At 42.4% G+C, this 16,175-nt stretch overlaps 1 protein-coding gene across 6 annotated transcripts in view; it reads left to right on the forward strand.

Moving 5' to 3' along the window:
- The window catches only part of Helz (helicase with zinc finger), a 153,132-nt gene that overhangs the window by 125,911 nt on the left and 11,046 nt on the right, over window positions 1-16,175 (forward strand). For all 6 annotated transcript variants that reach the window (XM_057773581.1, XM_057773578.1, XM_057773583.1 and 3 more), the window contains 3 exons: window positions 2,935-3,550; window positions 3,952-4,186; window positions 5,457-5,973. In XM_057773581.1, coding sequence (XP_057629564.1) covers window positions 2,935-3,550; window positions 3,952-4,186; window positions 5,457-5,973 — 1,368 coding nt within the window. The remainder of the gene's footprint in view (window positions 1-2,934; window positions 3,551-3,951; window positions 4,187-5,456; window positions 5,974-16,175) is intronic.

Below are 16,175 nucleotides of genomic sequence, written 5' to 3' on the forward strand. Positions count from 1 at the left end.
ACAACCATAGCAGAAGAGTGAGGAAAGAAAGGTGCATTTGACCTTCATCTCCTGGTGCCGCACCTTAACCCACACAGTTCAAGAGCTTCACGCACTGTCTCAACCACAGCTCATGTTTCTTTGGTGTTTGCCATTTGGTTGTCTTGCTTCTATTATTTTCTTTAACACAACATTTCTTTTCCTACAACTCCTTCTGGCTTTTTTTTTTTTTTTTTTTTTTTTTTAAAATACATTCCCTTCTCATGACCCTAGCCCTCAAGTTGTGACTTCCCAGAGTTCTATGTGGTCCAGCTTCTCTTTGAGTCTAAGGTTGGTGGCTATAAACTAGTCTGAGTATGTCTTTAAGTGCTCACATCATAAGAAAGACTTCCAATTTGGATCTCCAACCTCTGCCTAAGCAGCTGTTCTCTACCTTCTCACAAGTGTCCCAGGAGCATCTCTGACTGGCAGAGGTCAGAGATGGAGGCATGTCATAGGAGGAGCTGTAAGTGAGGCAGCCAGGAGACTTCCTGATTGAGTCAGAGGGTGTTGCTGAGAAAGTAAACCTGATAATGGGTCTGAAGCAGCCTGCATCTACCACTGTCATATGCCTCTTAATACTGAGGCACTGAATTAAACAGAGCTCAGAGTTCCTTGCACATGTTTCCTGGGCTCCGTAGCAAAGCATCCTGAAATGTAGAGAAACAGAAACATGGCTGCCAGGTAGACTTCTTTTCTTTTCTTTTTTTTTTTTTTTTTGCTTTTTTGAGGCAGGGTTTCTCTGTGGTTTTGGAGCCTGTCCTGGAACTAGCTCTTGTAGACCAGGCTGGTCTCGAACTCACAGAGATCCGCCTGCCTCTGCCTCCCAAGTGCTGGGATTAAAGGCGCGCGCCACCACCGCCCGGCTAGACTTCTTTTCTAACAGAAGATTTATAGCAAATTTAAAAGCAGTGACATGACTGGCACTGGCTATCTTGATTCTAATTTTGATAGCACCTGAAACTAAGCTGCCTCCCACTGTGTATGCCACTGGTGTGTCCACTGAGGGGTCCTGAAGTGCCATTTATTCTCCTCTACACCCTTTGAGACACACACAAGTCCACTTTCTCCGCAGCTCCTTCCCACTTCAGGGCCGTAGAGTATTGTGCTCATGAGCTTCCTGACTGTGTCAGAGTCACGAGTGATGGAGAAATTAAAACAGCAACTGAGCCACAAACAACCATGGCATGTAACCATAGCCTGTGTGTGTGCTCAGAGTGTGCACATCAGCAGTGTCTTTTGGAGAGAATTGTGTCCCTACCTAATGTAACTTCACCATCCTCAAGAGTATGAGTTGTATGAGGAAATGTTTGTTTATGAGGAACCTCAGTTAGGTTCTGAGATGTGGACAAGAGGCACAGCAACTACTTAGGAAGACCAGAACACTTGGTTTTCAGATCACTTACACACCTAGCAATCCCAAGGACCCAAAGGGCCAAGTGGTGAGAGATGTTATGGTTCTTGGTGTACGATTGGCATTTCAGTTGGTTGCAATGGCCTGGCCAGTATTCCTAGTGCAAATTAAGAACCAAGTTCCTTGGTCTGTTTTCTTGTGGAGTGATCGGCACTCTGTGTAGTGTATAGACTTTGACTAAACAAGCACCCTGCAATTCTCACTGACCATTTCAGCACTGAAACTTGCAAGGTAACACAGAACAGTTTGTGGAGTGGTTTAACAGCTGGGAAAGAGAAGGTGTCACTTTACAACATTACATATCGTTTTTGTTTTCACATTGTCAACACTTACAGCAAACCTACATTTCAAGACAAGCATGCTTTTTAATTTCAAACCCTTTTCCCGGTGGTTCTCCAAAGCTCAATGGCATCAAACTTGATGTTTGCGCTCAGTATTGAGTCAACTAGGGTCTGTGTGATTGATGTCAAGAAGGGGAAGCTAACATGTAAAGAAGAAAGTTCTAGCTCTATGAACAGAAAATATGTATCCTACATCTGCTGTGCTGTTTTCCACTCTGTTTGTTAGAATGTTCTTCTCTCCCTGGAGCCTGCTTTTCTGAAGCCTTCTTTACTTTTCTTAGCCCTAGTATCTCATGCGACCCCTCTTTCCAATGTCTCGTGTGTTTACACAGAGCCTCTGCTGGGCTCTAGAATAGTGATTGGCAGGCTGTTTTTGCAAAGGGCTAGACATAAATCTCAGGCTTCATGTTCACACAGTGTGTGTTGCAGCTGTTCAGCTTTGCCATTGCAGTGTGAAAGGAGCCATGGATCACATGTAAATGATTGACCTTCTATGTTCTGAGAAGACCCGATTTACACAGGTTCAGGGCACTGGAGCTAGAGTGGCTGGGCCAAGGGTAGTTTCTGCTCTAAGCTATTGAGGGTATATACTGAATCTTACTGTTGCTTTTTAATCTTCAGACTCAGACACGATGCACTTGTTAAGAGAAAGAATGTCAGACTATGTAGTGGGCATAAGTCAGCAACCATACCCGTGACATGGCATCTGTTTATTTGGAAGTTGCCAGAGACACAGTTTTTATTAATGTTGATTTGTTTGGAGAAGTAGATTGGATATATAAAAACAATAAAATCAGATGGAAAGAGCACATTTTGTTGATTTATATCGGAAAGAAATTAATGGTTCTCTTTCTAAGGAAGAAAGTGTGAAACTGAAAATAGTATAGTAAGAATTAGAGTGGCCATTCTAATAAAATGGCAGCGGCTTTCCTTCAGACTCAAATTTAATATGCTGTTTCCTCTGTCATCTTTTTTAATTTATAAGAATATTCTCTTTGATTGTCAAAGGTGATTGATTCTGCACCTCAGGCCTCCCACTGCTACTGATAAGAGCATATTATAGCCTTTAAGTGGGGTGTGGTTGGGAAAGGATGAAAAGTCACCCAACTCGGTTTTTTGCAGTTAAAAATGTTTCTTGTTTTTTTTCTTTTTCTCCTCTAGGTTGATTTGGAATCAAATCCACAGAACAGAAGTCCTGAATCCCGTCCCAGCGTTGTTTATTCCAATACCAAATTTCCTCGAAAAGATAATCTCAACCCAAGACACATAAATCTTCCTCTTCCTGCACCTCACACACAGTATGCAATCCCTAGCCGCCATTTTCATCCACTTCCTCAGCTACCCAGGCCACCATTTCCTATTCCCCAACAGCATACCTTGTTAAATCAGCAACAGAATAATTTGCCTGACCAACCAAATCAGGTGGCACCCCAGCCAAATCAGGTGGCACCCCAGCCAAATCAGGTGGCACCTCAGCCAAATCAGGTGGTCCAGCAGCAAAGCCAGGCACCTCCACAGGCCCCGCAGCCACCTCCTCAACTCTCTCCTGCATTTCAGGCGGGGCCCACCAATGCATTTTTCAATAATGCAGTTGCTCACCAACCACAGTCTCCTCCAGCTGCAGAGGCTGTGGTTCCTGAGCAGCAGCCATCTCCCGTGCTTCCTGACGGTCACAGTCCACTGAGAGCCATCACACAGCCTGGTCCTATCCTAGCGTCACCTCTGAACAACTTTGTTGATGAGAACTCCCCAGGATTGCCTATAGGAGAAGCTTTGGGTAAGCTTGCCTGTCATAATGTCACACGTGAAAAGAGTCCCCAGGTTATTTGCTGAACATGGTGTGTCCTGTATAGTATTAACTCTAGGTCAAGATTGATTCATTTCTCCAAATAATTCCAGAAAACCCAACCAATTAGTATTACAAAATTTGGCTTCAAGTATTATATGTACATATGTGTATACTAAGTATCCAGGTGACATCATTTGCACCATCATGAAGTACAGTCAACACCATAGCTCTGGGCTCTGACAAATTTAGGATATTACTTTTACCCAATGGAATTATAGCTATTTCTTTGCCTTTGTGGAGAAAAATCTGCGTGTAAAGGTCTTTGTACAAAATTTACTTGGAGCCCCAAATGGACTAAACCAGCTTTTCCCACCTGCTTCTTTCTGCAGATCGAGTACATGGAAGTGTAGCTCTGGAGACACTGAGGCAGCAGCAGGCGCGGCTACAACAGTGGAGTGAGCACCATGCCTATCTCAGCCAGGGCAGCATCCCGTATCCACACCATCCCCATCCTCACCTCCCACATCTTCCCCAGCCACCCATTGGCCTCCACCAGCCACCAGTGAGGGCAGAGTGGAAATTGGCCAGCAGAGTTGACGATGAAGTGGAGACAACGTTCTCGAGGTACTCCAGCAGCCCAGGGCCAGCCCTGAACGGGACCCGAGTTTTCTGCCCTTTAGTTTTAAATTGGAACACGGTCTCAAATAAATTCACTGTTGGCCTTGTTGGTGGATACTACAAAGTTCTCTCCATTGACTCTACAATATGGAGAATTAGACATCACTCTTGTACAAATCTGGGCCTAGTGATCTGTGACTTTAGCTCCTTGACTTATGGTCTGTTATCAAAAGAAACAAGCCATTCCTGGGTTGTTTGTGTGTCTTGTTTGTCTGCCTACTTAGTAAATAAAAGAATAATGAGACAGAAGTAAATTTGTGGCTAAAACTTAAAGATTGCTAGTTTATTATTAACTTTTTATCTGACTTCCTGGAGCTTCGGCACTCTGAGGATTCACTCTTGATGGAGCGTATTTGTGGTCAGCATCATATGGCTGCAGTGTGCTGCCTCCTCATCCTCTCTGGAAAACCCTGTTACTGTGGCCCTTAAAGCTTCTTTCTTCTCATTTTTTTTTTTAGCATTTATTTCTATTTTTAAAATATACAACTTTTTTTTAATTAATTGATTTTTTTTTTTGTTTCATGTGTATGAGTATTTTGCCTGTATGTATAGTGTGTGTACCGTGTGCATGCCTGGTGCCTGAGGAAGCCAGAGAGGGTCTTGAATCCTCTAGAACTGGAGGTACCGGTGGTTGTGAGCTACCACATGGGTGCTGAGACCTGAACCTGGGTTCTCTATAAGAACACAAGTGTTCTTAACTGGTGGGCTGTCTCTTCAGCCTCTTAGTTATTTATTTTTATTTCTGGATGTATGGGTATGTATGTGTGTGTACAGGGGTGTGTGTAATGGGTGCGTACAGGTGTATGTACATGTGTGTTTGGGTATATTTGTGTTTGTATGAATATGGGGGCCAGAGGGCAGCCTATGGGGAGTTGGTTCTTCTATCACGGGTCTTCCAGGGATTAGCTTGGATGTCAGCTAATTGGTGGCCAGCATCTATACCTGCTGAGCTATCTCCCTGGCTGTGGTAGCCTTCTATCACTTCCAGTTTGCATGTTGAGGCAAGGATGAAGCCTTTCATGCAAAGGTAAAAAACAGGGAATTGATATCTTTATTGAGCATCTCCAGTTTAGTATCTGCTGAGTGTCAATACTTAGTTTGGGATTAATGGCATCCCTAGTTAGATATTGTGATTTGGTATGAAATCACACATGGCTGACTCTGCTCTTCTTAATGCAATGGCGTTTCTCCCTCATATTTTCTTGTTTTCGTGTAGGTTTCAGGACTTACTCAGAGAGCTGTCTCATCGTGATCAAGGTGACACTCGAGAGCTAGCTGAAATGCCACCACCTCAATCAAGACTTTTGCAATACAGACAAGTTCAGACTAGAAGCCCACCAGCAGTCCCATCTCCCCCTTCCAGCACAGACCGCAGTAGCCACTTTTCTAACTGTAACGACAACAGCAGAGACATTGAAGTAGCCAACAGTCCAGCATTCCCACAGCGCCTCCCACCTCAGCTCTTCGGCTCCCCCTTTTCACTGCCATCTGAACACCTTGCTCCACCTCCCCTGAAATACCTGGCTCCTGAAGGAGCATGGAATTTTGCTAACTTGCAACAGAATCACTTAATAGGGCCGGGCTTTCCCTATGGCCTACCTCCATTGCCTCCCAGGCCACCACAGAACCCTTTTATACACATACAGAACCATCAACACGCTATTGGTCAAGAGCCATTTCACCCACTGTCATCTCGCACAGTATCTTCTTCTTCGCTCCCCAGCCTAGAAGAGGTAAATGCCTTTCAGTGGTCTTCTGTTTGGGATCAGCTGGCAGTGAACAAACACTGCTGCTATCTACCTATTTGATAAAAGGAGATCTTCTCAGATATGATATCTTTAAACAATAACCTTTTCTTGGAAAAAAATTAACGTTTATCTTTTTGTACTAGTTCATATTTTGTGTGGTACTGTTGAAACATGAAGCCGCTTGAAAGTAGTTTAAATTACTTTTCCGCACGTCTGACCTCTGAGAACACTAATATCTGAATTGTGTTCGCCTTTCTACTCTGGGGACATGGACCTTAGTGGCTTATCTTTTCATTAGGTTTATTTTGGTGACTAGTACTTGCTAAAGATGCCAGTTTTTCTAGTGAGTGGTCATTTCCAAATACCAGTTCTCCCTCCTGCCATCCTGAGGTTTTAGTGGGATGTTATTCATGAAGCAGTGGGTACCCAGTCAGAGCAGTTTCCAAACATCACAGCATCTTGCCAGTTAGCCTAAGCCTGGCTGCTGAGCAAGCATCTGGAGATAAACTCGGCTTTCACGGCAGGACTCTTGCATCGAGGTCAGCAGCAGTCGATGGCACGAAGCCTGTAGTGATTCCAGGGAAAAGACTTTCAAAATAGGGTTGGAGAGATGGCTCAGCAGTTAAGTATTCTAGGTGCTCCTCTTCCAGAGGACCCTGGATCAGTTCCCAACACCCACATGGTGACTCAATTGTAACTCCAGTTTCATGAAATCCAATGCTTTTTTTGGATTCTGTGGCCACATGTAGGCAAAACGTGTACACGCAAAAACAAAAGCATAACAAATTTCCAAAATTGTGTAATGTGTAGCTTATCATTGTCTAGCTGTTCCCAGTGAGCTCACAGTGACTAAGGAGAAAACTCTGTAAAGGGAGTGACTGTTAGTTATCATATCTTTTAAAAACAGGATAAGTGGAGTTTTGTTTGTTTGAGGTAAGGTCTTAGTATGTAGCTCAGGCTGGTCTTCTCCTCTTATGCACTTAGATTACAGACATGTACCGCCATACCTGGTGTGCAGTTGTGAAACACGATTAAAACGTCTTTCATTGAGACAGGGTCTCACTGCGACCTCAAGCCATCCTTGAGCCCATATCATCCTACTTTGTGTCTGGGATTGTAGGCGTGAAGTGCCACACCTAGCTAACACAGATCTTGGGGCTGGAGAGATGGCTCAGAGGTTAAGAGCATTGTCTGCTCTTCCAAAGGTCCTGAGTTCAATTCCCAGCAACCACATGGTGGCTCATAGCCATCTGTAATGGGGTCTGGTGCCCTCTTCTGTCCTGCAGGCAGACACACAGACAGAATATTGTATATATAATAAATAAATAAATATTTAAAAAAAAAAACACAGATCTTTGGATGTAATCTTCCTGAGTCGTGAGACCTCAAAGCAAATTATAGTTGTGTGAGTATGAGGCCTATTCTGCTTCCCCTGGCACCTGGGCAGGGCTTATTTCCAGGGCTGCCACAGAGCTGAAGAACACCTTTGCAAGACCACAGAACTGATAATTTTTTTTTTTTTTTTTTTTTTTTTTGGTTTTTCGAGACAGGGTTTCTCTGTGGTTTTGGAGCCTGTCCTGGAACTAGCTCTTGTAGACCAGGCTGGTCTCGAACTCACAAAGATCCGCCTGCCTCTGCCTCCCAAGTGCTGGGATTAAAGGCGTGCGCCACCACCGCCCGGCTCAGAACTGATAATTTTATAAAATGCTGAGGCTTTCTTGACTGGATGTTCTCGTAGAAACTGCTAGTTTTTAGTTTCCTAGCCCAAAAAGTTGTTTGACACATTTGACAGTGTTGTTGTCGTCTCTATGGAAAAGAAGACTTTGGCACCCAGGGTGTGCTCCTGGCACTGTTGGTGGGGACTGTGTCCCTCTTCTCACAAGGCTTCATTGTTTATACTTTGATAAGTAACACTTCCTACTGAATCACCTATTTGAATCACTGATCTTTTTAAGTGGTCCTTGACTTTGGAATTTAAGTTCTTTGTGCACTGTCGCTTTCAGTGTTTGGTACTTCTGTGTCACTGCGCGTGTTATAAATACGTGCCTTCAGTTGTCAGTGAGTTCTTTTGCTTTGCAAACACACTTGGTCATCTTGCTTCTGACACTAGGTTCGTGAGTGATGACTAATTTGCAGCAATTGAAGAAATTCTTTGACAAGGAAAATATTATTTTTACCACATTGTAGATTTTGACATTTTCAACGCATCAGGGTAAGTTCTGTGCGTTCAGAGTTATTTTGCATGAATCATCTCACACAGTGAATGGCATATGTTCTCACTGTTTATTTCCAGCCTTTTAAAATAATTTCTTTAACAATACAAAGAAAGTTACTTTCTTCCCCACTGTGGATTCTTTTATTGCCAGAAACGTGGCAGAGTCATCTGATGGGAAGAAAACACTCATGGGTTAGTCTAACAGTTACTTTGAATGGAGAGAATTTTTTCCTTCATATTTTGTTTGACTAGGTTTTTGGTTTTATACTTACCTTTTTGACCAGATTTTGCTATGTAGTTCAAGCTGGCCTTAAACTGTGGTCATCCTGCTGCCTCAGCCTCCTTAGTGCTGAGATTACAAGCATGTACCACAAATACTCAGCTATAATTTTTATTTTCTTTGGAAAAATGAAATGCATGGCCAATATAAAACATACAGAAGCCAGAAAAATCACCTAATTTCACTAAATAAAAATAGCTACCATAGCATTTTATTTGGCTTTTCCTGGTGGCCTTAGATTAGAGTATGTGGTGGGTTAACCTAGGGGAATTGAGTGACTGTCATGGAAACTGGAAACTGCTGTGCCCCCCATCGTATTGTGCCTTCCACTACCCCATCCAGTCGCCTTTCCCCAAGGTCAGGGCACTCTGAATGGGACCCTGGTCTTAGAGCCCTTTGCAGTTCTGAGAGTAATTCTCATTGCATAACTAAGACTGAACTTCAGTGGTTTTCCTTCTTTATTCCAAATTCAGTGGAAGCTGTGGGTGGCCTTTGGCTCTGTAGATGAGGCTGGGCCACACAAGGGGCTGTCTTTTCCAGGGGCAGGCCCTGACCATTCTTAACTGGCAATAGATGAATGAATACCTCCAATTTGACTTCAAATACTAGTGCATGTTTGAGATCATGGTTTAATTTCCCTCCAGATATTTAGCTAAGTGTCTTCATACTGTCACTAGCTTGTGGTATTATCACTAACTAGAAGTAGCTTCCCTGTTAAATGACAGATTCTTTATATAGCATTGTATTCTGCTCCAGTGTCAGCTGGCAACAGAATGCAATCAGCAGAGATCCATTCTTAGCTTTGGGGCCTCTGAGGACTCTATTTCTGGTGATTTTGACTCGATTAAGAGTTTTTCAAGACTGAGAGATGACTCAGTAATTAAGAGCATATACTGTTCTTGCAAAGGACCAGGGTTTGGTTCCCAGCACCCACACTGTTGTTCACAATGGCCTGTATCTCCAGCTCCTGGGGAATCTGATATTCTCCTCTGGCCTCTGCAGGCTCATATGCTCGTGGTTCACATTTATTCATGTAGACTTGCACACATACACAAAACTTAAAAAAAATTGAAGGCTGAATTTGTGTGAAAATGCTCATTTTGCATGGTAGCTGTATGACCTCAAACCTGAGAAAGAAGCCATTCTTCAGCGCATTCTGTATGGAAATCACTTTCTGATCTTTGTGCTCATTTCTCCTCCAGCTTCTCTGTTCTGTTCCAGGTGATGCTCTTAACTTAAATGAGGCTCAGTGTTATAAACTAACATGCAATCTTAAGGGGTAGTGTGAAGCCCAGGTGCTGTCTTGTTCGTCGTGTTTCTCCAGGAAGGAGGCCATTCTGTGGTTTTCCTACTAGTAGAAGTTGAGAATAGCTTTGTCACCTCTTTCTCTTCCTTACATACCTTTAAAACCCCCTTTAGATTTCTACTTGAATTATACTAAGCGTAGAGCTTAAATTAGAAGGGATTTTATCCCTGGAGATTTTTCCAGTTTCCTCTTAGGAAATGGTATTCTCTCCCTCTCTCTACTCACTCCCCTAAGATTTTGTGTGTTTCTCTTTAAAAATTCTGTAGTGTCTTCATTTCTGGTTCCCGTGGGATACGGTTGTTCTGTTTTATGCTCTGTTCAGTGTTGTGAATGCAAGCTTCTTGCATCAACCCTTTCAGGCATTCCATCTTAAAAGATAGCTCCTCATTCTCCTTAAGTGGCTGTAGATTTGTCAAGATAAAAACTTCGATTTAGCACGGAGTTTGTGGTGCTGAGGCTGGCACAAGGCACAGCTCCCATCTCAGATGTGCTTTACTCGGAAATAGTCTGATTAAAGAAATAAATGGAGAAAATGAAAGATTCTTTTCAAATTGTCACTGTTCCAATCAGAATTGGTTTCTGAAATTACACATTTTTGTCTGCAGTGATGATGTTATCATAAAAGCCTCATTAGAGATTGGGTCCCGGCTATGGGTATGACTGGTGGTTGAGCTTTTGCTTAGCACGCAGAAGACTAAGGGCCGGGTTCTCTGGTTGGGGGAGTGAGGCTGTGGCGAAGAGGGCAATGCTCCTGGACTGCTCGTTCTGATCAGCTCAGTCAGTCAGTGTTAGAGATGACCTCTGCCTCTGCAGTAGCTCTGCCTTGGAATAGTTCTTGTCCTAGCTTTTGAACGATTTCCTTACTTTCATTTTTCTCTCTACTACCTGTATTTTTTGCATTATTTAGTTTGGATTTCACTACGTTCTCCAGACATCCTTGTTCTTTAGAGCCAAATATTGTAATGGAGGACTCTCATATTGACAAAGCGTTGGTAGGTTTCTCCTCTTCTCATTAATAGCTTGTGATTTGTGTTGTGTAACCAACTGGAAACACTGCTGTCTTCTTGGCTTAGTAAATGATGTGTATAGCAAACCTCCTAATCTAAGTATTAGTGATCAACGATTGATAAGATAAACCTCCATTCATTGCCTGAGCATCAAAGCTAATCACTGAGATGAGATGTTGGGCTTTAATTAAAGCTCCTGGCACTGTAGGTAATGTGACTTGGAATTCCCACTAGAACACTTAGCTTTTCCTTGGTGATTAGCTTTGGTAGCATAATTATAAATATAGGACTTTAATTAATATGCTAACCTTTCTCCCAGTTATTTATTTATACACATCCATATTTAAGGATTTGCTAACTTAAACATTACAGATATGTTTTAGAGTAGCAAGCAAATTAAAAATTTTATTTAAATTGACAATAGCAATTTTTACACAAACTTAGTAATCATTTTTTACTTAGAGTCCATATATTAAATTGTACTTGAAATGTTAGCATTACATTCTGATATTTAGAAAGAAATACTAGCAGCAAAAATTAAAAATAGTGATCATATGTTTCATATGTTTACTGATATAATGATGTCATAGTTCAACATGTATCAACATGGAATTTTTTTTTTTTTTTTGAGACAGGGTTTCTCTGTGTAGCTTTGAAGCTGGTCCTGGAACTCGCTCTATAGATCAGGCTGGCCTGCCTCTGCCTCCTGAGTGCTGGGTTTAAAGGCAACATCGAACATTTTAAAAAGGATTTATTGATTTTTGTTTTATGTTTGTGAGTGGTTGTCTGTGTGTGTGTATGTATGTGCACTATATCTATGCTTGGTGCCTAAGGAAGCCAAAAGAAAGTGCCGGTTCCCTGGAACTGGAGTTGTAGATGCTTGTGAGCCACCCTGTGGATGCTGGGAATTAAACCATGGTCCCCTGGAAGAGCAACAAGTACTCTTAACCAGTGAGCCATCTCTCTATCCCCAAAAGTCATTTATTTTAACTCCTTCTTTATTGTCATCATTACTGAGTTACTGGGAATTGAATCTAGATTCTCATGCATACTAGACAAAACACTGCCCCTCTGAGCTATATCCCCAGCCCTGTTTGTTTTCATTTTAAGAAAGGGTCTTACTAAGTTATACAGGCTGACGTTGAACTTGCTGTCTATAGCCAGGTAGCACTTGAACTTTCCATTCTCCTGCCTTAGCCTCTTGAAGAACTGGGATTACAGGCCTGTGTCAACAGGCCTACTTTCTTTAATTTTTTTTAATCACATGTAAGTTATTTATTTCTGTATGGGGAGGGTTCAGAGAGGGAGGGAGAGAGTTTTGTCCTGGAGGACGGCCTGCTGGAGTCATCCTCTGTGGGTTCTGTTATCAAACTCGGGTTAATCAGGCTTGGCAGCAAGCACCTTTACTTTCTGAGCCATCTCACCAACTCTTGACAATGTGTGTGTGTGTGTGTGTGTTTTGTTTATTTATTTTTATTGCTTTATAAATAATATTCAAAATTTCCACTTCCTCCCCTCCCATATCCCTCCCACTCCCCCATTCACCCTCCTCCCCCATTCACCCTCCTCCCCCATTCACCCTCCTCCCCTCTCCCTTCAGTCCTAAAGACAGGGCAGGGTACCACTGCCCTGTGGGAAGTCTAAGGCCCTCCCCCCTCCTTCCAGGCTTAGGAAGGTATGCATCCAAATAGACTAGGATCCCAAAAAGCCAGTACATGCAGTAGAGACAAATCCCAGTGCCATTGTCATTGGCTTCTTTGCCGTCCCCAATTGTCAGCCACATTCAGAGGGTCCAGTTTGATCACATGCTCGTTCAGTCCCATGGGCAACTTATTTTTAAAGGCACATGAGGCACCAAGCTGCTTACGAGCTCCTGTTAATGAAGTTGAGATGCATGCCTGACAGGAACATGGAGGAAACAAGGAACGACTACAGCAAATGTTCTTGGGGCAAAGAATTACATTTTCAGTCATCTAAAAATTTCCCCATTTGTGGGGAGGGGAAGAGCAATTCTCCCATTATGGAAATCCATTTCATTCTAGCTGCTAAGTCTTTGAATATTCAGATGGCCTCAAATCTCAGAAATTAACAATAAGCAATGAATTTCTCAGTGCTAAGGAGTGAGCGAGCCTTCTCTGACACTCTTTTTATAAAGCTGGTGTCTTTATTGTGGTCATTTTGGTCCTTCAGAGAGAAAGCACATTGTTCTAAGTTGTAGGGTAAACCCCTCTATAAACTGTATCCTATTCAATCTGGCTTTGCTTGTAAGAGGCATCCTGATGCCCGACCGTCCACTTTGAAGAAGAGTAAGCAGTCAGGTGAAGTTGAGGCAGCCCAGAATGCCTCCGTGGTGCAGACTTCTCTTAGCTGGAGCATTGTCTTGGTTTGGTGTTTCCTCTATGATCTGTTCTTTGGGGGGTAGGAAAGCATGGCTGGCCAATTCACAAGTGACCTTTCCTGAGAGGCGCTTTCCCTAGGTGGCCCCAAGCTGACAAGCACTCTGTCAGAGAGTCACGACCATTCCACTGTTGTGTTTGTCTGCTTTTCTTTTTCTTTACTTTTTTTTTTTTTTGGAGGGGGTTTCTGAGACAGGATTTTTCTGGTGTTGTCCCAGCTGTTCTGGGACTCACTCTTTAGACCACGCTGGCCTCGAACTCACAGAGACCGCCTACCTCTGCCTCCTGCTTGCTGGGATTAAAGGCTTGCGCCGCCACCACCGAGCGATTGCATTTCTTATAAGAAGACACAATATAAGCATATATAATATGGCTTTAGAAACCGAGGTAAAATTTTGCCTTTATTATTACTGAATTTTATGAAATTAATATGACACTAGAGTTGCTTTTAAAATTCTCTAATAAATCTTTTTAAATGATACTGTACAAACAGTGAAGAAGGCCATAGCAGTCCTGGTGACTGATAGTGGTGGCTTGTGCTGTGGCGTGTATTGGGAAGGACGGATACAGGATCTACTTGTCGGTGAAGTCTGAGGACTGCCTGGTGGCCTAGCTGTGGGTCAGACCAAACCGGGATTAGAGTGGGCGCCCGGAGCCCAGCTCAGCATATTTCTGCTGCCTCACAGCCACTTCAGGGCAGGCATTGCCTTCCTACAGGTCATGGGAATGTACCTCTCAGATCACAGAAAGTCCCTGGACAGTTTTATGCTCTCAGCCATGTGACATCATCTCATCCTTTGGTAATCTTCAGCCAGCTCTTTCCCTGTCTTTCCTTCCGAAGAAGGAAGATGCCGGGTGTGCAGGTTCTTTAGTTCTCATTCTTTCTTGGTCGTATTTCAGTATTCTTACGAGGTTTCCTGTGTTGGTGAATTACTCCTGTTTTTAAGCCTATTTGTATCATTGCTTTTTACATTGGAATTTTTCGGCTAGAGAGGCTCAGTGACACAAAGCTTGCCTATCACTAAGGGAAAAAAAATGAAGCAATTATTCTGGATTACCTTTGTTTTTGTTCTACAATTATAATACCATGTCCATGAAAACCATTAGAGTTTGTTATTTTGTTTTGCTTTATATCTACAATAAAACTAAGGCAATATTGGTAAAGAACTTTTAGGTTTTTCACTCGCCTCAGCATTGCCTGTCACAGTGCCAATTCTTTCTTTCTGATTTTTCTTTTTTGATCTCTTTGTACCAAACTGCAGGCACATGGCTTTAAGCATACAATGCTAACCTTATGGGAATTTAAGCCATTAGTAGGACATGAGAGTGTTCCATAGTTGGAAGTTTCTTCGAATAGTGGGAAAATGAAAAGATACGTTTAAATAAATATAAAATATGATGTTATAAGAGTTCTCATGACACAGGAAAATATCTCTGACTCTTAAAAAAGATTTATTTTTTTATTTTGTGTGTATTAGTGTTTTGCTTGCACATATATAAGTGTGCGTGCCTGGTGCCCAGAGAGGCCAGAGGAGACTGCCAGAGCCCTTGTAGCTGGGTTATGGATGATTATTAGCTACCATGTGGGTGTCAGTCTTTTGCAAAGCATTAAGTGCTCTTAACCCCTGAGTCATTTCCTCAGTCTCTGTGACATGCGAACAAGAAATTATCAAGCAGAATGTAATACGATTTTGTTTTCAGTGAATATTTATATTCATATGCATGTGGAAGGAGACGCAGCAGTGTTTAGTTTCCCCACTTTGGTGATGGTAACTTGGCTGCTGAGATGAGGGTCAGGTATCAGTCTGACCTGTCAAGTGTAGTTCCCAGCTTTCCTGACCTAGCAGATGCTGATGACTGTTTCTTTTAGTCTTTTGTTTTATTAAGATGATAAATAGTATTTTAAAAATTTTTTTAATTGTTTTGTATTTATTTTTCTTCTATGAAGGAGGAGTTTCATCATTGCATATTAGATACTAAAATATAGTCTATATGGAAAAGGCAACTAAATAATTTATGACCTTTATTCATTTTTTTGGGTAATAAATCAGTGTATTAGCAGGATTCAAGGATGGTGTTGAGGCTTTCTCTTCCTGTTTTCACTTTGAATATCATTCTGAATCAAGCATCGTTATGTATTTGAATTATCAGCACATTGTAGCTACACTTTTTGATATCTCATTCTGTATCTGGACGCTAATCTTTTAAGAATCCCATTCTGGTTCCTGTTTCCCAGATGTCTGTGTATAATGCAGATCAGTGGCTATTGTGTGTTAGAGTAAGAATGTGGTGCGCCTGTATTTGTGCATTGCTGTCACAGCAGCATCAGAGGGGATGTATAATGCTTAAAGTAGAAAGCGAAGAAATCCTAAAGGAAGAGAAGATAAACTCCAGGAAATGAGAATGATGAAGACAGATTTCAGGACGGCTAATAACTACAGAAAACAATAGAGAAGAAAGAGTCCACGAAACCCGCAGTTGGTTCTTTGTAAAGGGAAAGATAGCATTTAGTGAGACCAGGAAGAGTCTAACTTTCTTCCGCATAACCCCCTCTTTCTCTCTCACTAGGCATGCTAAACCTGCATACCTTGGGTGTGCCGCTGGGTAGTGTGGAAACTCTTGCTTTGAATTTTGCAAATCTGTGAGTTGAAGGCCCTGAGGTCTGGGAACTCCTGAGGCTGCTGAGGGTCACAGTGGGAAGCTGTGCCTCATCTCCCAAATGCTGGTACCCTGAAGTCTTATCTGGGATCCCTCGGAAGCATTGTTGATTCCCTTGAAATGATGATGTTCCAGTGCTCACACCCACACCCTGGTGTCCGCCCTAGTGCAGACAGGTTGAGAGGTAGGGTCATAGACATTGGAGGGATTACAGAAAATGGACTTTTTAGCCTTCCGCAACCCTTAAGATTGAGGATCAGAGTCTCAGGGAGAATTGAAGTAGAATAGAAAGACAGGAAAAATTATGAGGCCATGAAGGGAAAGA

This window comes from Chionomys nivalis, chromosome 7 (assembly GCF_950005125.1).
Source record: "Chionomys nivalis chromosome 7, mChiNiv1.1, whole genome shotgun sequence".
NCBI lineage: Eukaryota > Metazoa > Chordata > Mammalia > Rodentia > Cricetidae > Chionomys > Chionomys nivalis.